The sequence below is a fragment of the Vulpes lagopus genome, chromosome 15 (assembly GCF_018345385.1).
Source record: "Vulpes lagopus strain Blue_001 chromosome 15, ASM1834538v1, whole genome shotgun sequence".
Classification (NCBI taxonomy): Eukaryota; Metazoa; Chordata; class Mammalia; order Carnivora; family Canidae; genus Vulpes; species Vulpes lagopus.
Window position 1 is genome coordinate 24,115,520 of NC_054838.1, and position 25,255 is coordinate 24,140,774.

At 55.3% G+C, this 25,255-nt stretch overlaps 1 protein-coding gene and 1 long non-coding RNA gene across 5 annotated transcripts in view; one reads left to right on the plus strand and one right to left on the minus strand.

Moving 5' to 3' along the window:
• The window catches only part of ARAP1 (ArfGAP with RhoGAP domain, ankyrin repeat and PH domain 1), a 64,670-nt gene that overhangs the window by 6,576 nt on the left and 32,839 nt on the right, over nt 1-25,255 (minus strand). For 3 of the 4 annotated variants that reach the window (XM_041730151.1, XM_041730152.1, XM_041730154.1), the window contains 27 exons: nt 21,772-21,941; nt 21,165-21,232; nt 20,463-20,599; nt 20,166-20,321; nt 19,703-19,772; nt 19,287-19,407; nt 18,686-18,876; nt 18,019-18,125; nt 15,625-15,824; nt 13,388-13,473; nt 12,007-12,189; nt 10,760-10,934; nt 9,460-9,594; nt 7,264-7,399; nt 6,888-6,990; nt 5,894-6,089; nt 5,571-5,622; nt 5,297-5,460; nt 4,990-5,202; nt 4,583-4,688; nt 3,991-4,138; nt 3,817-3,903; nt 3,661-3,729; nt 3,229-3,346; nt 1,748-1,861; nt 1,392-1,537; nt 838-870 (listed from right to left, as the gene is read on the minus strand). In XM_041730151.1, coding sequence (XP_041586085.1) covers nt 838-870; nt 1,392-1,537; nt 1,748-1,861; nt 3,229-3,346; nt 3,661-3,729; nt 3,817-3,903; nt 3,991-4,138; nt 4,583-4,688; nt 4,990-5,202; nt 5,297-5,460; nt 5,571-5,622; nt 5,894-6,089; nt 6,888-6,990; nt 7,264-7,399; nt 9,460-9,594; nt 10,760-10,934; nt 12,007-12,189; nt 13,388-13,473; nt 15,625-15,824; nt 18,019-18,125; nt 18,686-18,876; nt 19,287-19,407; nt 19,703-19,772; nt 20,166-20,321; nt 20,463-20,599; nt 21,165-21,232; nt 21,772-21,941 — 3,484 coding nt within the window. The remainder of the gene's footprint in view (nt 1-837; nt 871-1,391; nt 1,538-1,747; nt 1,862-3,228; nt 3,347-3,660; nt 3,730-3,816; nt 3,904-3,990; nt 4,139-4,582; nt 4,689-4,989; nt 5,203-5,296; nt 5,461-5,570; nt 5,623-5,893; nt 6,090-6,887; nt 6,991-7,263; nt 7,400-9,459; nt 9,595-10,759; nt 10,935-12,006; nt 12,190-13,387; nt 13,474-15,624; nt 15,825-18,018; nt 18,126-18,685; nt 18,877-19,286; nt 19,408-19,702; nt 19,773-20,165; nt 20,322-20,462; nt 20,600-21,164; nt 21,233-21,771; nt 21,942-25,255) is intronic. The other variant, XM_041730153.1, reaches the window with a different exon arrangement.
• LOC121476301 lies at nt 19,419-24,708 on the plus strand. Its single transcript, XR_005983901.1, has 3 exons — nt 19,419-19,616; nt 23,162-23,221; nt 24,283-24,708. It is a non-coding gene; the product is annotated as an uncharacterized LOC121476301 (long non-coding RNA).

Here is a 25,255-nt window from a genome sequence, read left to right on the forward strand (position 1 = left end):
ATAATGTGCAAAGAGAGGGAGGTGAGGATCCTGCTCTATTTGCTCTGCTCCCTCCATGGTAGCTAGGCCTATCCAGTGTCCTCAGGAGAGGTGAGGGGCAGGAAGGGCTAGAGGCACCAGTGGGGCCAGCTATGGGAGCTCAGGCTAGAACCCTGGGCATGGAAACATTTCTGCTGCCCATCTCTGCAGGGCATCTATGCTTTGTGGCCCCTACGGCATAGCTGGGACCCACAGGGGCATTACAGAAGGCAGATTCTCAGCTGAACTTGAGCAAGGGCCTTCTCCCAGGCAGAACTATCCCTCAGTGGATAGGGCAGTCCTGAGGAAGGAGTAGATAAGCTCCCCTCCCAGAGCTGTGCACATAAGGGCTGGCGAGCATCCAGGGAGGCTGAGCAGGAACTCCAACCACAGGCAGGATTGTATCATAAGCCTATGTAGTCCCACCCTGGCCTTTTAGGATCAGGGCAGTAGCACAGACATTCTGATAGTCTTGAAACTATCTCTCTCCAGGCTGGGAAGAGGATAGCTCCAGGGGTGGCAGGATATGAGGGTCAGAGCACTAATTCAAACCTAGGGGCCTTTGTTACTGGCTCTACAGCCTCTATACCAAGTCCTTTGGAAAACTGTAAAGCATCACACTGATGGGGGTTCTGCCTTGGGGAAAGCACTGTGGGGCAGGGTTGGGGATGGAGGTGGGAGCCAGTGCTGACTGGCAAGGGATCAGGGAACCATGCCTGGGGACAGCCAAGAGCTCTGGCTGTGTCCCCAGGCTCCCACCAGGCTCACTTGGCCCCCAGGCGGTGTAAGGAAGCTGGCAGTTGGCTCATAGCTACTCACGGTCTCAGGGGCCCCGCTCCATGGCCTCTGGCTCTGTTTGATAGAGGATCAGGGTTATGGAGGAAGGAGGTCCAGGTCCAGAGCCCGGACAGTGTATGCAGTGGTGCATGGCGGGATGTGGCAGGTTTGTAAAAAAGGGGACAAGGGGCCAAGATCTGGGAGGACACCAGGCATGTGGACAGAGTGGGCATGGAGGAGATACAACCTGTGAAGTGGCGAGGCATGTGTGGGCCACAGGTGGGGGCTGTGGGGGCTGTCACGATGTAGCATGTTCTTGTGGGTGCCGTGACAAGGCCCAGGCACGGGTGAGGCGGCATGAGCCTGATGTGATAGCATCCAGGTACTAGAGCCTGGTGGGGCTACAGGGCACAGAAGAGTGGCCGCCAAGGGCCACGGCGGAGGCTCCCGGAGAGTCTATAGCTCTCCGCCACCACTGTGCCATCCCAAGACCCCACGACGGGGATGCTCTCACTGGCAGATGTTAGTGAATGCGTACGTGAGCACACTTGTGTGCCAGTGCTCATTGCAGGGCAGGAGCCATTGGGGTCACTTACCCGGATCTCCTTGTAGAGCCGTAGGCAGCTGCTGTTGAGGATGAAGTATCGATCGTGAAAGCCACCTGAGGGCAGGCCCAGGCCCAGGAGGCTACGGTCTTCGCGGAACTTCATCATGCCGTGCTTGGTGTCACCCACGTGGCTGGCTGGGGGAAGACTGGAGTGGGCATGGGCTGCCCCGACCCCCCTGCCCCGGGACAGACACCCGGGAAGGGTCCCAGGATGAAGGAGGCTGCCCCAGCCTATCCTGGCCACCAAAGAGCCCCGTACCACCAGTTCCCACCCAGTCTCTGAAAGAAGGGACCTGCTTGCCTGCCCAGCCCTACGGGCCCCGCCCACCAGGGGCCACCACCTACCGAGGTACAGCAGCATGGCCTCCATGGACTGGTGCTTCTTCACCACCAGGTAGCTGTCTGTGCCCAGCCCGTGCAAGATGGGCAGCACCTTCTCCGAAAAGTGCAGGGGGCGCTCTGGGGAGAGGTCACACCTGCTGTTACCACCTGTTGTGGCCTTATAGCACCGAGGGCTGGCACGCACACATGTCACCTACTCTCCCAAGGCCTACCAGCAGCACAACACACCACCAGCATGATCATTCTCTCCACACCCGAGCTTCAGGCTTGACACATCTGGCTAGGACCAAAGCTGCTCCAACCCACACGTCCGAAACCACGCCAGTGATCTTTCCTGTGTCAAAACACCACCCACCAAGCCATTCAAGCCAGAAACAAAGCCTCCCCATCTTCCCTCCATATGTCAAATCTCTTTGCTTCTGTCCATCGCTGTTGCCACACCTTTCTTTGCATGTTACCATTTCCCTTGGACTAATGCCGTGGCCTTCCATGTGGTCTCCAGCATGTGTCTCACTCCCTGCCCCCGCCTCTCCTTACCCAACAGCAATGAACAACCTCTCCAAAATCCCATCACTAACCCTTCAATGGCTTTGCACTGTGGTCAGGCCGCCTCTGCCTCTGTCTTCAGCCCCACCCTATGACACAACCCCTTCACTGCCATCTCAAGCTCCTCGAAAGGATGATGTCCATGGCCACCACAGGCCTTTGCCTGTGCCACTCCCACTGCCTGGAGGCACTTTTCTCCCCCTTTACCAAGTAACTCCTCTTCTTTACCTCCTAACACAGGGACTCCAAAGCCAGCAACCCTGTTACGAGCTCCAGTGGTGCTGTGGCCCTTTCCTGCACAGCAGTTATCACAGCCTTGGTTGTACAGCTCTCCCATCAATTACGGCACTGGTGTCAATTCCTGACCACACTAACCCCTATGAGCAGAGGGACTATGAGTCTGACTCCCCAGCCCAGCAAATAACAGGAAAACAAATGAACAGATGCACCCTCATCCACCACTGCTATTAAGACAACCCTTCGCCATAAAATGCCTTTACCACCCTCTTCACCACCATGACTCCCTCACACCACCATCACAACCACCCTCACAACCACCACCCCACCCCGTGCCACCCCACCCCTCCTGCATGGCCATCACCACCTACTACTCCCTTCACCACTAATCCAATCATCAAATTCAGCATCACCACCCTTGCAAGCAACATCATCATCCTCACTGACACCAAGAAAGCATGGTATCGTAGCTGATACCACCTACCTCCTTCATCATCCTTTCCATCAACCACATTACAGCCATCACCTCAACCCCTGCCAGCACACTGTCACCACCATCCCCAAGATGACAGTGTGACAGCAACATCGGTCATCCCAAACTCCCCTGTCGCCACACTGGGGAGCATGGGAGAACAGACTGGGGCTGCAGCCCAGACAAGAACAGACTGCCACATTCCGCACCAGTCCTGGTAGCCACCCACCTGCTTCCTCCCTCTCATTGACTTCAAAGCAGGTCCAGTAGTCCCTCTCCCTGATGCCCACATTCCTGCGATCCAGGATCTCCAGGGTGAGCTCCTCAGCTGTCATGGATGCCGGTATCTGCAGTGGCCGAGATGGAAGAGGTCAGCCTACCCTGTCCCGGCCTCTGCTCTGCCACAATTTCACTGTGTGATCCAAGGGCTGAGCCCACCTCTCAGGTCCTCTGGAGTTTTGGAGTGTTGGGGGAGTGTCTCTAAGGGGTCCTGAGTTACTGGGTGGGGAGGAGGCAAAGAGAGGCCCTGACACCAGCCAGATAAGGGTTCCAAACTAGGGCTCCCCCTTGGGATGGAAGCTTTGCTCCTCTGGTCACCTGAACCTATGCCTAGCCCAACCCGACTTTTCTGGTTCCTTGGCTTCCAGGTCCCCACCCCCACCTTGATATGCTGTTCTGTGTCTGCCTTCTTCTCCTCCAGGTACACTGTGCAGATGAAGTCACCGGCATGCTGTGAGGAGACAGGGCTCAGCTAGCGATCCAAGGAGGACATGCAGGTAGCTATTCTGAGCCCCCTACCCCCAGCCCTGTCTTTCACCTGGGTCCCACTGGCAGTGCCAGCCACCCGCATCTTCACAATGGCAGTGATCTCTTCCCGCTGCTTCCTCAGCTCCTCCTCATCCACCTGGGAGGGTGGGAGGCACAGACAGATGGTCACTGCCACCCAAGAGGCTCATCCCTGCCCTTCACTCCCCACTGGCTAGGGACGCACACTGAACACCACCACATAGTGGCTGATGAGGTCTTCCACCACACGGCCAGCCTTGTAGTCCTGCCCATCTGTCTGGAAGAGCGTGGGCCCAAACACAATAGCCAAGTTGTGTGTGTTCATCTGGTTTGTGTCTGAGAAGCACTGGACACTGGACAGGGGAAGACAGAAGTCAGATGGTCTTGAGTGAGAAGCCCAGTCCAGAACTGCCCCACTTTACCTTCCCAGTTCCGAGCAGGTCCATGACTGGCCCCTGAAGAGAGGCCAGGGAAGGTCCTGGTCCAAGTGAACCACTAGTTAAGGGGAAGCAGGAATAGTCTTTCTGGCCATGTTTTGTATGCTGGAGAGGAACAGAGCTGGGAAGCTGGGAGATCTGGCCAAGGTCCCCTGGGTCCTAGCTGAAATCTCCTCTATTCCCCCCACCCTGTAGGAAGTAAGTTAGGAGACAAAGTGTCCAAGATCAGGGTATATCAAAAGTCAATATTCAGTTCCCAGGCCTACCTGGTTCTGAGGAGAGGGCAGTCAGCCAGGTTGGGAGTAGAAGAATCTTTTCCACCCCATCCCCCCAGAGTCATACAATAGTAATGTCCCTTACCAGTACAGGTGACTGATAAGTGCCTTCACTGTGGCACGGTTGACTGGAGGCAGACGTGCCAGGAGTTCTCGATATCTGGAGACCTTCTCTTCCTCATCCTCAATCTCTGGGTGGGGAGAGATAGATCAGGTCAAGAAGCCCCACCCCTACCCCCCCAGCCATCTCCCCTGTCCCACCCCTCTGGCAGCTCTGCCTCTCATCCTAGGGGCCGGTATTTCCTGGTTCTGTTTAGAGGGACAAAGGAAGGAGAAGCAGAGGGAGGGACGGGGAACTGGAGCTTGTCCCCTGGGGACATGCCTCGTCCAAGTGTCCAGAGCACAGCTGGGATGCGGAAGGAAGGGATAGGAGTGGTCAAGCCAGCAGCACTAGCCTGGGTTTCAGGCAGGGCGAGGACTGCGGGGGCCTACCTGAGGCATCCAGCCAGGCCAGGCGCTGGGCGCGAGTGAAGAGGCCATCAGGCAGGTCTCGCAGGAAGCGCTTGAGGGCTGAAGAGACATCATCCACATGCTGCTCCCCCTCCTTGAGGCGCACAGACCGGGCGTCCTGCCGCAGGCTCTCCAGCAGCCGCTGAGTCTTTGACGTCTGCCCACACTTACGGTAGATGCCCTCTGATGTCAGGCCTGGAGAAGGGTGGGACTGAGCCGGGGACAGGGCCTCGCAGGGCCTGAGGGGCCCTGGGAAGGTGGGGCTTGGCCTGGAGGGGGCGAGGCTCACCACACTGCGTGATGTAGTCCACACAGCGGTACACAATCACCGGGATATCGGAGTCTCCAAGCTGCTGCTCCGACAGCGTGTCCCCCGAGCTGGCCGCTGCTTTCTGGATGGCCCCCAGCCAGCCTGTGAAGTCCAGCCGCCGCTCGCCCTGGATGTACAGTGTCCTAGACCGGGGAACCGTCCGTTACTTGCGGACTTACCCAGGCGCCACCCCTCCTAAGCCTCTCCGACTGCCACAGGCTTCTCACGGCCCCTCAGGGAGTCCAGGGCTCACCTCCTTCGCTCCACCAGCACCAGCACTTGGTTCTCGCTGTCCCCTTGGACGGCTGTGGAGGGGCCGGTCAAGGTGAGGCCCTGTTCATGGTCCCCAACCGGCTCCCTCCTGAAGCTCTCTGGGTACATGCCTTCCCAGGACCCACCCCCCAATACATGGAGTTGTTAAGCTATACCCCAAGGGCAGGAAAGGACAGAAAAGGGCAGGCTGGCTCCTTCTGGGCTGGCCAGGGTAGAGTTTAGACTTCCAGGGAAGGGCTGGGGGCCTGGGAACCCAGGACAGGATGCCCTGAAAGTTAGGGGCCCAGGGCTGGGTCCACGCACAAAGTTCCTGCAGTTTCCGAAGTTGTAGTGGCTCCTCGCAGGGCCCCTCTGGGAAGACAGCACGGAGCTCAGAGCCAGTGAGGGAGAACCAGCCCTCCTGGGCCCGCTGTAGGCTCAGGCCAGCTTTGTAGGGGAGGCGCCCAAGCCGTTCAAAATCCCGGGCGAGCAAATCTTCAGCCAGGGGAGGTATGAATGCCTGGTGGGGAGGCCAGGGGAAGGGGGAGGTAGCCAAGGAGGCTACATCAGGCAACAGCACTGCCTGCCTGGGACCCTCCAGCTCTTTGGCCTATGAGCATGCCCACTTCCAACCCAGCTGCCGCTTCTCTCTGCCCCAGGACAGAATCCAGCACAGTTCAAGAACTCGGGTATCATGCTGCACTTCACGCCCAGAAGTGTCCTCCTCTGCAAAACGTTCCCAGACGCCTTCAGGGATGCCCCTGCTCTGCCTTCTGTTGCAGCACTGATTACAGTACTCTTGCTGTCTGGGCCCCCGTCTGTCTCCCCCACCAGCACTAAAGAGCGAGGACCAAGGCTGGTTCAGCTGGATTCCCACGGCTCAGAAGGCTGATCATCACAAGGCTCACAGATGATTGATCGGTGACCAAGTAAATAGGAATCACAGGCCCTCACAGTACAGGGGACCCCATAAGGCACCTGGCTCTAGTCCCCAGAGCAGAACTCTGTAGTCTCCCTGCCTCCTTCCTCCAGAGCCAGGAGCTCACTCCCTCTGGAGTCAGCACTGCCCATTCTAAGATGGCTCTGACTGCTATTCATCATTAAACATGTATTGAGCACCTATGGAGTGCAAGGCCCACAGCCCTTCTTCCACAGGTCTCCTAATCTCCCTGCTTAGGGACTGCAGGTTATGTCAGGCCCTTGGCCCAAAAAGCCTGCCCTATGACTGCTCCCTCCATTTGTGAGGTAGGGGAGCTGGGGTACATGGAAATAGCCAGGAGGTCATACTCCTCATACTGGCCCATTAACCCAGGCCTACCTTAGCAATGCACTTGACCCACTCACGAGCCAGCTCCGCACTCTCCAGCCCAAACAGGTACAGCCGCTCTCCCTCTGTGTACACCTCAAAGGTGTATTCAAAGCTGTAGATACAAAGGCCAGGATGTAGGCACCCCCAGCCCAGCCATGACCCACCCCATGCAACCCTGCCTCCACCCTCTGCCCATTGCCCTTGGCTCCCCTAAGAGGTGGTGGGAAAGCCCTAAACTAGGGCCTAAGGAGACCTGGCTCCAGTCTCAGGATGCTGTGTGACCCTGGGAAAGTTCTGCCCTTCTCTGGGCCTATTTCTGTTTCCTCAATGGGGGGCTGGACCTTATAGCAACAACAGTCTGTGATTTTGCCCCAGGGGTGCTCACCCGTGGGTGTCAGGAGGAGGCACTGCCAGGCACACAATCTCACTGGCCCGAATCTCTCCGTTGGGGGTCACTGCCCGCTCGTTCTCATAGTAGCTCAAGACCCCGTCGCTAAGGACACACCAGCGTCGGCTGAACTCTGGAGAGAAGTTGGGCAGGGGAGCCATGAGGGAGCCCCCGCCCTCCCCTGAAAACACTTCTGTATCCTCCCTGGGCCCCTATTCCCACCTGACCTATGTCCTCTTCACTCTAACTCAAAAGCTTCCCCCAGTTCCATCCTCCTTCCTGTAGCCCACCGCCCTAGCCCAGCCCACACCTTGCCCCTGGACCACTGCAATGACTTTTTCCTTGGTTCCTAGCCTCACTTGCAAGATTCAAAAGTGATCTAGGTAAAACCAGACTCCATCCTTCCTCTGCTCAAAACCTTTCCATGCCCCTGCCCTCAACCTTATCCTATATCCCTCAGACTGGTATTTAAGGCCCTGATGGGTCTGCCCCCACCCACCTCTCCAGCCATCTCTTGGATCACTCCTGGGCACCTCACCACTTTTGCTCACCTTGTTCCCTCCACCCATACTCTTCTTCCCTCAATCCAGCCCATATGCCACAGGAAGCTTCCATGCCCCATCCACACTCCTATACTCCCCTACCAGTGGCACACATTGCTCTATACTCTGACTCTTCCTATAATGGCTCTGAGGAAAGTGACAAGATCCCATCAAGGAAAAGAAATGGGAATGTGGACCAGGAAAGGCAGGAGAAAGAGCAGAATGGCAAAGTCAGGCAGACTCCTATGGTTCACAGCCCTGAGCTTCACATTGGCTCAGAGCTTCCTGGCACCCAGGGCAAAAAGGATGACTCAGGCAGTTACATAAATGACATTATCAGGCAGAGGGAGGTAGACTAGGGGCAGTGCCCCAGGGGCAGTGAGGTAGTGAACAGCAGAGTTCCAAAGAAATCTCTTTGGGTGCTAGAGGGCTTCACAGAGGGGTGCCAAGGATGCAGAGAGCAATGGTCTCAACAATATTCCCACAGCAGACACTGTCTCTTGTCCTGTCTGCAAGGATATAACATTTGTCCTCTGAGGGCAGTGTGTCCCAGAGCCTGTCCCCCAGGCTGGGCCCTTCCAGGAGCACCTGCCTCAGTTACTCTTCATCAGGCATCGTCTGCCAAGTGCCCTCTGTGCTAGGAGCTGTTCTAGGTGCTGGGGCTACAGCGGTGGCCAAGAGGAGCTTATATTCCAGTGGGGCACAGAGAATCACCAGATACATCTATAAACAGACTAACCAATGTCAGATAAGTGGTGTGAAGTAGGGTAAAAGTAAGGTACATAGGGCATGCTATTTTGGATAATATGACCATGGATGAAGTCTCTAAAGAGTAACATTTAAACAGAAACTGGGGTAGCCCTGGTGGCCCAGCGGTTTAGCGCCGCCTTTGGCCCAGGGTGTGATCCTGGAGACCAGGGACTGAGTCCCATGTTGGGCTCCCTGCACTGCATGGAGCCTGCTTCTCCCTCTGCCTGTGTCTCTGCCCCCCTGCCCCCGTGTGTGTCTCATGAATAAATAAATAAAATCTTTTAAAAAGAGAGAAATATTTAAACAGAGACTGGACTGAAGTGAGGGACTGATTATGCAAATATTTTGGGGAAAAGTATTTTAGGCAAGGAGCAGAGCAAAAGCAAAGGCCCTGGTGGAAATGAATGTACGTCCTTGAGAAACACCAAGGAGGCCAGTACAGCTGCAGCAGAGTGAATGAGGGGAGAGGGATCACAGGTCATGGAGTGGGAGCGCCGATGTGCAGGTCCTTATAGGATGTGGGAAGGACTGGACTGTACTGAGTTGGAGAGCAAGCAGAAGGCAGAGATGTCAAAGGGGTGGAGCTCTAAGCTCAGCTCTGTCTGGTTCCAAATGCCAGATCCCCAGCACCCAGCAGGTGCTCAATAAAGGCTTTTTTAGTCTAAAGGAATTCTAGCAGTGACTTGCTCTACAGTGCCATGCCCCATTCCCACTCCTATTGGCCCATCTATTAAGCATCTACTGTGTACTAGGGACTACATCCCGGAAGCCCTCTAGAATAACTCTGCCAGAGTACACTTGGCACCCTCAGGGGTCCACCAGCCCAGCCAGCCCTGGCTTCTCTGGCCCTGCCACCATGCCAGAATGTCATGGCAAGAACGGGGTCTGGCCCAGCACCCACCTTCCCGGGCACGGCGGTCCTGCAGCAGCTTGCCAGCAGAAGCGGTCTTGTAGAGAAAGCCACTGTGGCTCACAGTTGGCAAGACAACTGAGTAGTGCTTTTCCAGGGGCTTCATTGAATCCAGCCGAGGTACCTCTTTAGGGAAGGTGTTGGGGTGGGGTGGTGGGGAATGGCTGCTCATGCTTGCCATCCCAGGGTCTCCCCAACACCCCCACCTGGGTTGAGCATCCAAGCTTACATTCAAGTCACCAGCTCTCTATCACCCTCAGGCTTTCACTACCCACAGGGCTTTGCCCATATCATTCTCTACCTCTCCTCACTTGCGCAAATTCCAAGGCCCAGCTCCAGTACCTCCCCTGCCAGGAAGCCCCCCTGACTCCCCAGCCCAGCCCACCCTATTCTCTCTGTTGAGGCATGGGGCAAGCACACTAGAATGAGGGGTCTTAGGCAGACTCATTAACAATCTCCAGAAAGAAGTTTGCCCCAGATAACGCAGAGTCTAAGAAAGTAGCCTGGCTCCAGCCCTGCTCCTAGCAGTCCCAAAGCCCAAGCCAGCTGGGTGGTCTCCTGTGCCTCCCTGGACACCTGGGCTTGCTCCAGCCCAGCACACCCCACCCACCCATGGCTGTGAGCCGAGTTCTGGCCGCTGAGCTCCACCCTCCGTCCTGGGACATGGCCCCAGAGGCCAGCCCTGGGCCATGACCAGCAGTGCTCACCCCCACGGTCCCCTCTCACCCATCCGGAGAGTGATAGCCAAAGGGGACCCAACCCCAGTCTGTGACAGAGCCCCACCCAGACAAAGCAGCAGACAGGGCTGCTGTTGTGGGTCACCCGCACACAGAGAAATGCAACCCCCACACAGCAACTCAGATACTCTGCAGCTACACAAACCCCAAATCCCTCAATGCCCCCAGGTGCAAGGAAACAGATCCACAGCAGGTGAGAGATGCACAGACATTGGCACACAGATGCCACCCTGAAGGCCCACACTGCAGGTCTGGGAGGGACCCACAAATCCAGAAGGGATTTAGACAGACACAAAGAAACACACATATGAAGGGGAAGCCAGATGCACAAATGTACACTGACATGCAAACCCAAACATACCCCAAAATCACATACTGTTGTACCAGGGCCTCTCAAGGAGCTGCAATCACAGCTCAAGTGGTATTTATATCTGATCTAGCAGGGTGATACACAGCTTTTGGCAGACCCCCACCCAGCACCCCTTTCAAATGGCTAGACCATGGCAGCAGGGAGGTCCCATCCCTCGAGGTGGACAGTTCCATCGGCCACTCACCCGTGGTCCGGTTGTTCCGAAGGAATTCCATCTGCAGTGTCTGCCCTGCCTGCTCGGCAAGAGCCAGGGGTGTGGGAGCCTCAGGATCCCCTGAGAAGCAGTTGACCCCAGCCCCACAGCCCAGGAGAGCTTGGGTCTCAGCCAGGTCTGTGGTAGTGACTGCAGCACACAGAGCCTGGGAGGAGGAAAAAGGGGGAGGGGAGGGTCAGCCTAAGCAGGAGTGGGAGGCCGGCGGGAGAGAGGGTTTGGGGGAGGAGAGGAAGGAGTCACCCAAGTCTGGAGGCCCATTCTCAGGTTTAAAGAGAAGAGGCAGGAAGAAAAAGAGAGGAGAGGGGGAGAAAGAGAAAGGCCAAGGGATTAGGAGGATGAGTAGGGGCTGCCCCAAGAGGCTGGGGAGTCTCAGTGGCCCAGGGCTCACCCCTACTAGCAGCCCGTAGGACCCGTCGGCTGCCAAGCCTGTTCTCTAGAGGATCTCAAGCTCCTTCTGCCTTGTGGAAGGGCAGAGGGGGGTGCTTTGTAGCTAATTCCTCCCACATTTGAATTCCTCACCGCCTGCCCAGCCCTCCCGACCAATGGGAGCTGCTGCCCCTCCTAGCTGGCGGGCTAGACTGGGCTGGGCCGGGGGCTGGACGCCTGGGTTCCTGGGAGGTGGAGGCCTGGCTCCCACTGGGCTTCTAGCTGGCCTGAGCCTGCCTGGGTGGGGCTGCTTGGGGGAGGGGCTGAAGGCCAATCAGAGGTCACCAGTGGCATCCCCCTGCCTTGAAGCAAGCTACCCCCCACTCAGGCTGAGCCAGACCAGGGCCCAGGGCTTGGCTCCCAGCCTGTCAGGGCCTGGGGCCCATGTGAGGCCTCATCTTGAGTGGGGTGTGGATGGGGGTGGGTCAGAGCAGCCAGCTGTTTTTCATGAGCCTGACAGGAAATAGCATCCCCATCAAGTTCACTCCTTTTGGCAGGATTCACAAGGAGCAGGACGGTTTGGGAGACAGAGGAATCAGGAGGGGAGGGAGGCAGACAGATGCTGGAGATGTGGACTCAGCCCAAGGGTCAGGCCTGACTCCTCTTTGCTTTGCCCCAACTCTCCCTGTGGCTTGGGCAAGGCCCTTCCACTCCCTGGGCCTCAGTTTCCCCATTTGCCAACTCATTACAGTAAGCTGACGGAAGAGATAAGCTGAGGCAGAGAGAGCAATGAGGGGGGCAGAAAGAAAGTGGGTGGTCTCAAGGGGGCCCAGAGGCCCAGGCGCCCTGACCTTGTCCAGTTCCTCCTGGTTGCCAAAGAGCGGGTGGTAGCGGCGGTACTTGCCCTCACGGTATTTGGCCTCCAGGTGGCGCCGCCGGGCACCAGGCCCGCTGTTGGGCTGCAGAGCCTCACTGGGGGGCACATTGGCCGCCCAGAAGCGGTTCCCAGGGCCATTGCCCAGCTGTAAGAAGAGCTGTGGGTGTGGGCAAGAGGTGAGACAGGCAGCCTATGGCCAGGGCCCTGTGTCTGGTAAAACCTTTGTTTTGAGGTTGTCAGGCAGGGGGCTGGGCGAGTCAGGCCACCCACGCATTTTCCCATGGGGAAGCTGAGGGGCAGCCTGGCCTGTCAGTGGCTCTGGGCCCAAACCCAGTTCCTCAGCTCAATGACAGGATGAGAGGCAGACATTTGGGCAGGTGGACGCCCCAACTCTGGTGCCTAGTGGGGGGCCTTGCTATTTCCCCTACCCAGTCCCACATCTGGAACTCTGCATTCCTGAGACTATCATAGCTCGAGCAAGGGCGGGGGGATGAGGGTGGCGGGTAGCTAACCTGTCAGCCAATGGGGCGGGTAAGGATTTTGGAAACCTCTCTTGTCTTTGACATTCCTTTCTGGGCTCAGGGGAGGAGGAGTAGAGGCAGATACTGGGGGCGCAGATGCAGGAAGCTAGTGATCAAGGGACTAGTTGATCAATCCTTTTCATTCTGCTGATCATCTGTTCCACAGCTATTTCCTGGACCTCCCAACCTGCCCTTCAGTCAGGTCCTGTGTAGGGTGCTGAGTTCACAGAAGAGAATAAAGCAACAACAGACCCTGCAACCGCTGACTCACTCTGTGACTTTGGGCAGGTCATCTTCTCTCCCCCGGCCTCAATGTCCTCATTTTAAACCAGGGGGTTCTAACCCTACCTCTCAGGGGATGTGAGACCCAAACTGCGCTGGAGTCTGCAGCTTGGCTGGGGCTGTCAGGAAGGCCCTGTGTGGTGAGCCTCCCATTGCAGGTTCTCCTCTGTAACTCCCACACACATCAGTACCTGGGAACCCCAAGTAGACAGGCGCATATGCACATGTAAGGGTGCCCCCAGACCTGCTAGTGGTTGTGCGTGCAGATGAAGTAAATATTTTAGGCTCTGCAGGACAGTTTCTGTTGCATATTCCTTTTTTTTTTTTTTAACATCCCTTTAAAACTGTCAAAACATTCTTAGCTCACTGGCCAGTCAGCTGACTTTGCCAAAACTCAACTTTTCCAAAATCCCCACCCACTAGATGATCGCAAAGGTCTCTTCTAGCTCCAGGGGGCCGAGGTCTGTGAGCAGGGGGAGAGCGGTGGGGAGACCCAGGCAGCAGGCGAGCGGAGTGGGCCCCAAACCCAGGTGACAAGCAAGGCCTCCCCACCTCGATGAGCGTTTCTGTCCACACTTTCCTGTCCATCTTCAGGCTCCGCACCTTGGAGACACCAGCGCCCAGGCCACGGTGCTCCCCTGCAGACAGAGGGCCCTCACCTTCACACAAGCACTTACCTTCCCACCCTCCCGCAGGGGAATCCAAGCAGGGGCAGACAGGGAGAGGCCACTCCCATGCCCACTCCCTGCTCCAGGCGCCACAGAACTGTAAAGTTACCTGGGCTCCTGCAGCAGAACCCCCTCCCCCCGCCCCCTGCCAGGCCACTCTGCACAGCCCAGCCACACTGATCTTTTTTATCTCTCTCTTTTTTTTAAAGTAAGCTCTAGGACCAACATGGGCCTTGGACTCATTACCCCCCACCCCCCCACCCCCACTTTGAGATCAAGAGTCACATACCCACTGAGCCAGCCAGGGCCCCCAGAGTGATCTCCTTAAAATGCAAATCCCCTTATTTCAGATCCTTGCTTTAGATAACCCCCTCCCATGGCTCCCTAGAATTTTTTTAAATATTTTATTTATTTATTCATGAGAGATACAGAGAGAAAGAGAGAGACACAGGTACAGGCAGAGGGAGAAGCGGGCTCCATGCAGGGAACCTGACATGGGACTCGATCCCAGGTCTCCAGGATCACACCCTGGGCTGAAAGCGGCACTAAACTGCTTCCCGGCTCCCTAGAATTAGATTTAAATTCCTTACCTGCTTCTGCAAGTTAATCTCAAAATTTCTCTCAACCCCAATCCTGTTCAGCCACACTCTCCTCCCTCTTCTAATCAGCCATACTCATTTCTGCTTCAGGGCCTTTGCACTCACAGTTCTTTCTGCCTGGACTCTCTTCCCCCATCTCCCCAGAGCTGCCTCCCTCCTCACATTCAGGTCTTAGCTGACATGTCATCTTTTTAGAGAGGGCTTCCCAACAAACACATTTTCTGCCTAGCACTTCATTCCCTAGTATTTCTATTGGTTCATATACGTATTTTCCATCTCTTCCCACTAGAATGTAAGCTGCCTGAGAGAAGGAACCCTGACTGCTTGCTTTAGGGTCTAGCCTCCATGCCTAGAACAAAGACTGGCAGACAGAGAGCACTTAGTAAATCTCTGTGGAATAAGAGGGCAGGGCAAGTTGAGGCTGTAGAGAATGCAGCCTTACTCAGCTACAGGTCCCAGGAAGAACCTCTGGGGTAGGGAGCAGGCTGGAGTATTAGGAGCACTGAGTGCTGCCTGGTTCTGGCTTCAGCCTCACACCCCTCTGCAGTCTCCTAGGGAGTGCCTCATTCACACCTGTCACCCACACCACTCAGCGAGCTGATACCTTTCTAAATTCAGTCATTTCTTTCCTGTATGCAGATCTCACAGCTCCAGGCCTCTTGGACATTTGCCCTAGATGTTCCCCAGGCTTCAGGGTTTCTCACTGAGCTCAGTGCCTTCCCCAGAACTCTCCCCCCACCTCGGATCCCCATCTCCAGCTGCCCAAGGCGCCATCTGGGCATCATCAGCTCCCCTGAGGGCCAAATCCCTAGCACTCAAGGTGTCTGGCATAGCACAGACCCCCCAGTAAATGGCAGGTGGTGAGATGAATGCTCTTGGGTGCCAGCCTCTGTCTTTCTCACCCTCCTCATCTGATCTGTCACGGGGACTTTCACACCACAGAGCCTGTACATCTCTCAAGTCCTCTCCATTGCTTCCCCAGACCAGGCCTCAGCCTGTTCCTCTCTCTAGTGTATCCACTAACAGCCTCCCCACTGCTCTCCAGTCTCAGCCCTCCAATGAGATTCCACCCACTGGCCAGAGACTGAGGCACAAATCTGAATGTGGCCCTCCCACACCTGCTCCCATCTCCTTTGGATGAAACATCAGCATCTCCCACGGCATGCAAAGCCCTGCCAGCCCCTCCTGTCTCATTTCTTTCTACCCCTCTGATGTGATGGGGTGCTGGACCCCAATCAGCCTGGGCTCAAATTCAGACTTACTTGCCAGGCCACCTGGAATGAGCCGTTTCCCCTCCCTGTGCCTCAGTGTCCTTACCCATGGCATACGCAGTCAAATCCCTACCTCGCAATCTCAGGACTGCAAGCTAATCACGGTGGGAAAGGCCTGGCGCACAGAGGCAACTTCATCCACAGTGATGTGACTACCATCTGGGCTCCGGCCCCTCTGGCCAGACAGGCCACCTGCCATCCCGACACACCAGCCCTGTTGGGCCTCAGCCTAGCGCCCCAGCCCCACACACCTGCACAGCGCTTGCAGATGACAACACAGAGGTTGATGGAGGCCCAGTCAGGCTGGGCAGCCCCACAGTCAGCACAGAACCTGTTGGGGTCCACGGCCCAGATGCGCTCGGCCACCTCTGAGGTAGACAGGGCCTCTGCGATGGCTCCCTGCATGGCCTCCAGCCACTGCTCCTTCTCTAGCTCCGACTCAGCTGAGAAGCTATGGACACAGGAGGAGGAAGGCACTGGTGGGAGAGGGCTCAGAGAGATTTGGGGGTGGCATGAAGAGGCACAGCGTGACGTGGGCAGAACAAGGAGTTGAGCGCTCATAACCAGAAGAGGGAAGCATCCTGGGTCTGTGAGGAAGGTGGGCACGGACAACATCAAGGGTACCATGAGCCAAAGAGACATGTGGGGGTTGGGGGAGCCCAGCTGGGGAGTAGGAAAGGCTGCTGGGAAGAAATGATGCCTGAACTAAGCCTTGACAGATGAGAAGGGCTTAGCCAGGAGAAGAGGTGTAAAGGTTTTCTAGACAGAGGGAATAACATGTGCAAAGGGGCACACAGGGCATTCCAGGATCTGGGGGCAAGATGGGCAGACTGGCAGAGAAGAGGCTGGGGGACATACAGGGACAAGCTGTGCCAGGCAGAGGAGGTCAAAGTGCACCCAGAAGACAAGACAGAAGCAGAGGTGGGTTTTAGTGGGGTGGAGGAGAGGGTAAAGAGATGTCTTCTTCTGATTCTTTCTTTCCCTGCCACCATCACCCCACATATGCGTGCATTCAAGATTCGACTATCCCTATAGCCCACTACCATGGCCCAAAAAGGCATCACTGCTAGAGACATGACAGGCATTAATGCTGCTTGACCAGAGGTGCTGAGGACCGTGCTCATCCACGAAGGTCTGACATGTGGAATCTGCAAGCTGTCAAGGCCTTAGCTAAGCACTAAGCCTGTCTCTGTGTTCCTATATTCAATGGTCTCAGCCTACATGTCAGGCTGGTGGAGGCCCTTGGTGCTGAACACCTGATCAACCTAATTAAGATTGATGATGACGAGAAACCAGGTGAATGGTCAGACCTCCGTAAAACCAACAGACAAGAAAAACATTGGAAATTGGTTGGTCACGGTTGTGCGGTATTTAAGGATGACGGCACAAAGAATCTCAGGCCAACGATGTCATTGAAGATTACCTCAAAGGCAAGAAATAAAAACTTGGCTTTCAACAAAAAGGAAAGACAAGACCCCACTGGCAGTCACAGACAGGCAGCCAAAGCATGAGGAGGTGCCACCACTGGGCCAGAGACCCCTCTGGCCTGGTACAAAATGGGGCAGGGCCAGACAGAGGTGAGAGAGAGCTATGGAGGTAAAGTAAGGGTTGTGACAGGCATGCGTGGGGCTGAGCAGGAGAGGCAGGCGTCCCCATGGATGAAGTCAGGGGCCTCGGAGGTACAGGGAGGCGAGGGGGGAGACATCCACAAAACTGTTGGACATGCAGGTGTGGAGCTCAGGAGGAAGTCCTTGCGGGAGACAGAGATCTAAGCTAAGGGCAAAGAACATGACAGCGGAGCCGTGAGGGAGCTAGTGATGACAGAGCAATTATCACACACCATGTCAGGTAACAGTTTCACAAAGACTACTGGTCTTACAGAGGAAGAAACTGAGGCACAGAGAGGTCAAGCGAGTTGCCCGGGTCACACAGTAGTGTGACCCAGGATGTTATAGACGGACTTGTGTCCCCACAGTGTGAATGCATCTGGAGACAGGGCCTCTAGGGAGGTAATTAAGGTTAAATAATGTCATAAGAGTAGGGCTCTAATCTGACAAGACTGGTGTTTCTCTCTCTCTCTCTCTCTCTCTTTCTCTCTCTCTCTCTCTCTCTCCCTCTCCTTCTGTCTCTCCAGGCACACAGAGGAAAAGCTGTGTGAGGATGCAGTGAGGAGATGGCCATCTACAAGCCAGGAAGAGGGGCCTCACCAGAAACTAACCCTGATGGCTCCTTGACCTTGGACTTCCAGCTTCTAGAACTGTGAGAAAATAAATTTCTGTTGTTGAAGCACCCCTCAGGTTGTGCTATCCTGTCATGCATGGCAGCCAAGCTGACTAATACATAGGATTTGAACTGAGGCATGGCACAGTGCCTTGGAGGTGGCAGCTGATGGCCTCGGAGTGACGGAGGGAGGGGGACAGGCAGCCAATGCATGAGGAGGACGGAGGGAGGGGTGAAAGTGAGATTTCTTAGAAAGGAGAGGTAGAGCAGGTTAGTGAGTGGAGGTAAAGGACCAGTGGGGGTGGACAGGGCTGGGAAGGGAGAGGAGAAATCCATCCTAGAAGAAGGGGCAGTTTCCCAAATAAGCAAGAAGAGAATCCTGGCAGGGAGAGATGACGCAGGTAAACGAGCAGAGGGAGGCTTACCTGAAGATGCGGTAGGGGGTGGTGAGGTCGAAGCTGCGCCGGTCTGCTTCCTTCACATTGCCTACGCTCATGTCAATGAAGGTGATGCCAATGCCCAGGTGGTACTCCTAGCAGGTAGGTGGGAAGGGGTGAGGGCAAGGCCTGGGGGCAGGGCTCAAGGCCCAGGAAGGGATAGAGAGGAAGGGGAGGTCATACCTTAGGGACTAGAAAGTGCCTTGGAAGGACGTAAAGAGGACTCAGGAATCTGGAAATGGACCCAGGTTCAGGGGCCATGTTGCAATAGGGACAGGGAGCAGGAGGCAGAGCAGTAATGGGAAGATAATGCTCAGGGACCAGGCAGGGGACACGGTCAGAACTAGGAGCAGGAAGGGTAGCTGGCACAGGGCTAAGAACAGTCAGGGGAAGGAGGAAAGGGAAGGGGCAGGGCTGAGGGACCAGGTGGGCAGGGGGCACGCCTGAGGGAGCAAGGTGGGCAGGGGGCAGGCCTGAGGTACCAGGTAGGCACAGGGTAGGGGGCAGGGCTGAGGGAGCAGGGTGGGCAGGGCTGAGGGAGCAGGATGGGCAGGGGGCAGGCTTGAGGGAGCAGCATGAACAATGGGCAGGGCTAAGGGACCACGTGGGCAGGGGGAAGGGGAGTGGTTTAGCAAACTGGCTGACCCCTTCGCACCTCCAGATTCTTATACAGCTGCACTTTGTCCCCAACCACGGCCACATACAGTTTATTCTTGAAACCACGAAGTTCCAGGCTGCCAGCCCGGTCAGGCAACTCTGAGCCTCGGACACCCAATGGGTAAGTGCTAGACAGCTGAGCCCGGGCCACTGCCTGCTGCAGGGCCTGCATCCACTCCTTCCGCTCCACTGCAGGCAAAGGGGAAAAACTAAGCCTGAGCTCAGCCTGGCAGGGTTCCCTGCTCTGGGCTCCTCAGGCAACGCCTCTGCCAGCAAGCCCATTTGGACTGGCCCACCCATCTCTGACTATCTCTGAGTTCTCTGACTTGGACAAGTTCAGGTTCCAAGCCCAGCTGTGCAAGCTAACTGGCCACTTCGCCTCTCTGAGCCTATTTCCCCTGTAAATGGAAATATGTGGTTCTGAGGACTCCGTGGGTATATCACGCACAGAGCCAGTGGGAGAGTGCCCCCTTCTCTACCCTATGTCGTAGAGGATTGACTCCTCTCTGGGTTTGATGTGGGAGGAGCAGATGTGCCCTGGTTCTCCTCCCTCATTTATCAGGCCAAACTGCCAGTCTTCTCCTCGCCCCACGCCTCACCATCACTCTCTGCCCGGAAGGCAAAGGTCCGGTTGTTCGTGATCACTTCAAACTTCTGGTCCCCGATGGCAGCTATGCGGGAGATGCAGGCCACAGAGATAAAGCGCTTAGAGTAGGCATCCTGGGGAAGAGAAGGAAGCTGTATTGTGGGGGTGCGGCACCTAAAGGCCCAGCCCCTCCTCGGTTCCTTCAACCTCAGTGGAAACCAAGGCTAACTACAGCTCCATCTTCCACAGGGGGTCAGGGACAGCCCCTGCAGGGACCCTGACCACAGCCCACAGCTGGCCAATGTGTCAGGAAGACAGCTCAAGGAGTCAGACTGGAGCTCAGGTGAGGACTCGTCTGGGGAGGGACTCCACCTGTATCCAGTGACAAGAATCAGCAGGGGTCCCATCAGGGACCAACACAGGCCTCACCTTGTTACTGTCAAAGTATCTCAAGTGATCGGCATCCAGTCTCACCCATCGCTTCTGATAGATATAAGATCTGGAGAAGCAGAAGCAGAAGGACAAGCAGAGCACAGGATTGGTGGTTAGAGGAGAGGCTCTAAGATTACCCCAGCCCCTCTATGGTAGTCACATACTACCATAAAGTTAGGAACAGCCAGGTTCAAGGGAGGAAGGAACCCAAATGGTCACTGAGAAGATGGACTTTACCTACAGCAAGAATGATTAAACTCAGACTCAAAGTAGAACTTCCCAATTTTAAGGTTAATAAAACATAGGTCTGGTGGGGATGATCAATTGTTACAGTCTGCCTGGAGAGAGACCTATTCAAATAACCTTAGCCCTTCTGGTTTTCAGATCCAGTATACCAGTATACTAGAGCACTCCCCATCTCCATGCAGAGAACCAGTGGGACCTAACAGGCCTCACTCACCCCTGCGGTGGGTTCTTGTCCAGCCAGCCGGCCTTGATGACCGAGGTGATGGGGGCAGAGCCCCCAGAGAGCCCGTCCATGGGGTGTGGTGGGAGCTCGGGGATCAGGAGGCTGCTGGGCAGGGACGAGTTCAGGCTGCTGGTGTGCCATCCACCACTGGCGAAAGAGGAGAGGCAATGAAGTAGCCCAGGATGGGAGCTCCCACAGGGAGGAGCCGAAGAGGTGGAGTGGCCGGGCCATGCTTGGGAAAGGAGGGAGGCTGGGCAGGACAACCACTGGAGAAGAGTGGACACTTACTTGGGGATGCCCTCATAGGCATGGTCATCCTCATCTTCATCTCCTTGGTCGTCGTCTTCCCCAGACAGTTCCTCACCCTCGCTCAGCAGACTGGCCACACGCACAGCCCGTGGGACCTGGCTCACCAGGAGCTCCTCCTGCCCCCCCACCCCCAGACCCAGCATCATGTTTCCCTTCGAGCCCTAGATCACACCCACACAGGGCCTGCCCCGCCTGCTCGGTCCACTCCATCCACGCCCCACACCACCCGGCACTTTCACTGCTGCTTGCACACCCTCCCCCCACCGGCAGACTGCACAGGGACCCAGGGAGACAGCCTCGGAGACAAAGATGAAGGGATAGTGAAAAATACTCAGGGATGGAGAGTTAAGACATGGGAACCCAGAAAGTGAAAGGAAGTCGGAGGGAGACACTCCAAGGGAGAAGTGCTCCAAACACCAAAGGAAAGAGGAGGCCACACACAGCCATCCAGACGTGGCTGAAGACTGAACTGGGGCCGCAAGTCAGAGCTCCCAGGCCCCTGGCCCAGAGCTCAGGTCCTATGCTCAAATCCTAAGCTCTGCACAGCAAGAAAACAAGGGGGGAAGGAAACTTCCCTGGGAACTGGAGGCCCTTTCTCTGGTGGTCCTCAGGTTCTGCAAGGCAGCGGGGCAGCCCACCCTCCACTCTGACAGCCGAACCCTAATCACCACCTGTCCCCACCTTCTTGGTCATCAGGCTGGCTGGGGCCCCTGGCCCCTCCTCTGGAGCCTCATCGTAGTCAGAGTCATCTGAGAAGAGAGAGGGGGGATACTCAGAAGCAAAGAACCTAGCCTCCCCTCCCGGGAACCCTGGCCTGGCTTCACAAAAGCCACCGTCAGCCTAAAAGAGATCCCACTCCAGCCTGGCTTTCAAAAATAGGCACATGCGACAGGAAATGCTATTTATACTCTCAGGGCCCCAAAGGACAGTAATAGGAGGTGGCCAAATGAGAGGCCAGACCAGGAGGTCTAATAGGTGGCGAGTTTGGGGGTCAGGAGCAGGGGCTGTCTAAAAAGGCTGAAAAAGTAACAGGAATCAAGAAAAATGGACAATCCAAGGAAAAGCAAAATCATCAACAACTCAAAAAGTTTGCCATGTGCACTTAACAGAGGTGGGTGCTGTCGTCTCCATTTTGAGGATGAAGAGAATGATGTTCACCTGTCCAAGGCCACATGGTGTATGTGGCAGAGCCCAAAAGAAAGTTTGATCCTTGCATCCTTGTAGACTCTTGAGGGGCCCTGATTCCAGGCTACACACTGGGAACCCCATGCCTGGCTATGGCACTCACCGAACTCCGGGGGCAGGCGAAGAGGCTTTGGGGGGATCTCTGGGGGGCTGGGAGGTGGAGACAGGGGCTGTAGAGGCACCCGGGGGAAGGTGGCCGGGGGCTCCTCAGGCTCTGGCTGGGGAGGTGATGACAGTGGTGGTAACACTAGCTCCTCTTCCTTGGAGGGAAGGCTGGGAAGAGACCAAAAGTTGGACACCAGGAGGTTAGCTCCAGGCAGTTGAGCCACTGGGCTGGCTCACTATGGGACAGAGCCAGGACTCAAACCCATTGAGCCCCCAGCTCACCTGAGCTGCAGCAAAGCTCATTCATTCCACAAATTCCAACAGAAGCCTCCCTCACCTCATTCCCCTGCCCCTAATCCCCCAAGCTCCTTAAGCTTAAAGGAACTAGGCCCCTTCTTTGGCCATGAGCTGGCCCTGCATTGCTGTGACAGGGTCACCTGTCCCCAAAGCTCTAGCTTTCAGCCACATGTACCCATAGGGTCTCCAATCTGGAAGAGGGATGCCAGCCAGAATGGGCTGGGGGGTGGTTTGCACCCTAACCTGGGGAGTCAAGGAAGACTGGAGGAGGTGATGCTTGACCTGAGCTTTTAGGGATAAGGAGGCATTTGTTGGCAAGTGGATGGATCAGATCAAAATGGGCATCCAGACCAAGGGCACAGACCAAAGCCTTAAAAACCAAGTCCTAAGGCCCTGAGCTGTGGGTCTCTGGGCCAAGACCACCTTCTTTGTTACCCCAGACATGGACATTCACCACGCCCTGTGTGCCCTCAGACCCCTCAAACTCACCTGATCCCACCACACTCCTCTATTTTTAAATATACAGTGTTACATTAGCTTCAGGTGTACAATATGATGATTTGCCAATCCTATGCATTTCTCAGTGCTCATCAGGATTAAGTGTACTCCTGATCCCCTCATCTATTTCCCCCAGCCCCCATTTCTCTCCGATAACCACCAGTTTGTTCCCCATATTTAAGTGTCTGTTTTTTTGTCTTCGTTATTTTGTTTCCTAAATTCCATATATGAGTGAAATCATATGGTATTTGTCTTTCTCTGATTTCACTCCACATCATAGCCTTTGGCTCCATCCATGTGGTTGCACATGGCATGATGATCTCATTCTTTTTTATGGCTGAATAATATCCCATATTATGTGGGAGATATATATGTATATATATATCATATCTTCTTTATCCATTTACCTATCGAGGGACACTTAGTTGCTTCCATATCTTGGCTATTATAAATAATTCTACAATCAACATAGGGCTGCATATACTCTTTTGAGTTAGTGTTTTCATTTCTTTTGGGTAAATACCCAGCAATGGAATTACTGGATTATATGGTAGTTCTATTTTTGTTGGTTGTTTTTTTTTTTTTTTTTTTAGGAACCTCCATTCTGTCTTCCACAGAGGCTGCAACAACTTGCATTCTCACCAACAGTGCACGTGAGTTCCTTCTTCTATACATCCTTCCTAATGCTTGTTTGCCCACCACACTCTTCTTGCACACCAGCCCCTCATCTCTGCTATCACCACCTCACTCCCCCCCAAACCTTCCCCCAACTCCAAGGCCAGGTTCAGAGCCCCCTGGGCTCCCACAGCCAAAGTGCTCTGTGTATCTGTCTCTGCACAGATCACACTGCTCCCCACAGGCTGAGTGTCTCTTGGCTTTGGCCTCTGATATGCGACGAAACCCTGCCTCAGGCTTAGCCTGTGTGTCCAAGGAAAAGCACTTAGTGTCTCTGAGCCTTGTTTCTTCTTCTGTAGAGCGGGGACCACATCACCGAACTGGCAGGGTATTTGGGAGAATTAACCAAGACGAGGCATGTTGTGACACAGCTGGAACAAGGCACCTAAGCCCGGAAGCCTGGCCCCACCCACTGTCTCTGCCAGCATCTGGCAGGGGCCAAGGAGGAACACCAGAGTGGGTGGGCAACTCGCCTCACCGGTTATTTTCAGACTAGTCATTGCCCCAGTGTCCCTGGCAGTGATTGGCAGTGTGTGTCTACCGCAAGAGCAAGCAAGGGCTGGGGCATGACCATGATGCAGGCCTTTGTTCCTGCTCTTGCCTCCTCCAGCAATCCCTTCCTCTTGGTCTCTGACCAGAGAACATCTACTTGTCCTTTGACTCCAAACTTAAGTTCTGCTTCTCTCAAAGTCTTTCCTGACCCCTCTTTCACACTCCCCCAGACCCTGCCCATCTTCCCCTGTTACAAGCTTTATTTATTTATTTAAAAAGATCTTTTTTATTTCAGACAGACAGAGAGAGTGCATGCTCATGCAGACAGCGAGGTCGGGGGAGGGGCAGAGGGAAAGGGAGAAGCAGACTCCCGGCTGACAGGGAGCCCAATGTGGGGCTCAATCCCAGAAACCCAGGATCATGATCTGAGCCAATGGCAGACACTTAACTGACTGAGCCGCCCAGGTCCCCCCCCCACCACCGTTACAAGTTTTAAACAAACTATTCCAAATGACATTTTTTAAAGCATCTCCCTCCTTTGTTCCAGGCATTCTGCTAGCATCTAAGCCAGGATCTGAACGCTGACTCCACCGTCTATGTGCTTCCTAGGACACATGGCTACTTCCCTATCACCCTGTGCTCTAACCATCTCCTCTCCGCATGTGGGTAAAGAATGAATGAAACTCTTTCTCTTTCTGTGAATCTGACCTTCAGTTAGCTTTCTCGTGCTGTTCCCTGAGAAACCTGCTAAAGGTGGCATGCCAGCCATGTTCCTTGGCAACACTGCCTTTGACAAAAGCGGCTTGAATGAGTGAGGCACTGTACCTAGACTGGGAGAAACTGAAGGTGGGCTCTCGACCTGGTGGAGAAGCTGGAGCTTCGGGCTTCTCTAAATGTGGTGGCTTGGAACTGGGCACATCCCATGTAGGAACCTGAAACCACACCTGTGGGGTCATTAGGGGACATGCCCTTAGAAACATCTGACCTTTTTTTTTTAAACTTTTTTTTTTTTTTTTTTTTTTTGCTTTTTAAGATTTTATTTTATTCATGAGAGACAGAGAGAAAGAGAGAGAGAGAGAGAGAGAGGCAGAGACAGAGGGAGAGGGAGAAGCAGGCTCTATGCAGGAAGCCCAACGTGGGACTCGATCCCGGGTCTCCAGGATCAGGTCCTGGGCTGAAGGTGGCACTAAACCACTGAGCCACCTGGGCTGCCCCAAAACATCTGACCCTTGAGTCCAGATGTTTCTAAGCCAGGGTGGCCCTCGCATCTATCTGCTGTGAATCTTGGTCCCCTCCCCCTGAGCTGTACCCTGGGGGGACCACAGACAGCTGTGTGAATGGTGGCTCTGATGGCTACCAGGACCCCGCAGCAGAGAAAGACCTGCTGCTACCCTGGCGGCCAGCTGTTCCCTCCTGAAATGACTGGATGCCAGGGGGGCCTATGGTACTCTTGAGAGCCTGAATGTTTAGCTGGACCTAAGAAGATCCCCTGGTGGACACTGCACCAGGCTGTCTCCCCT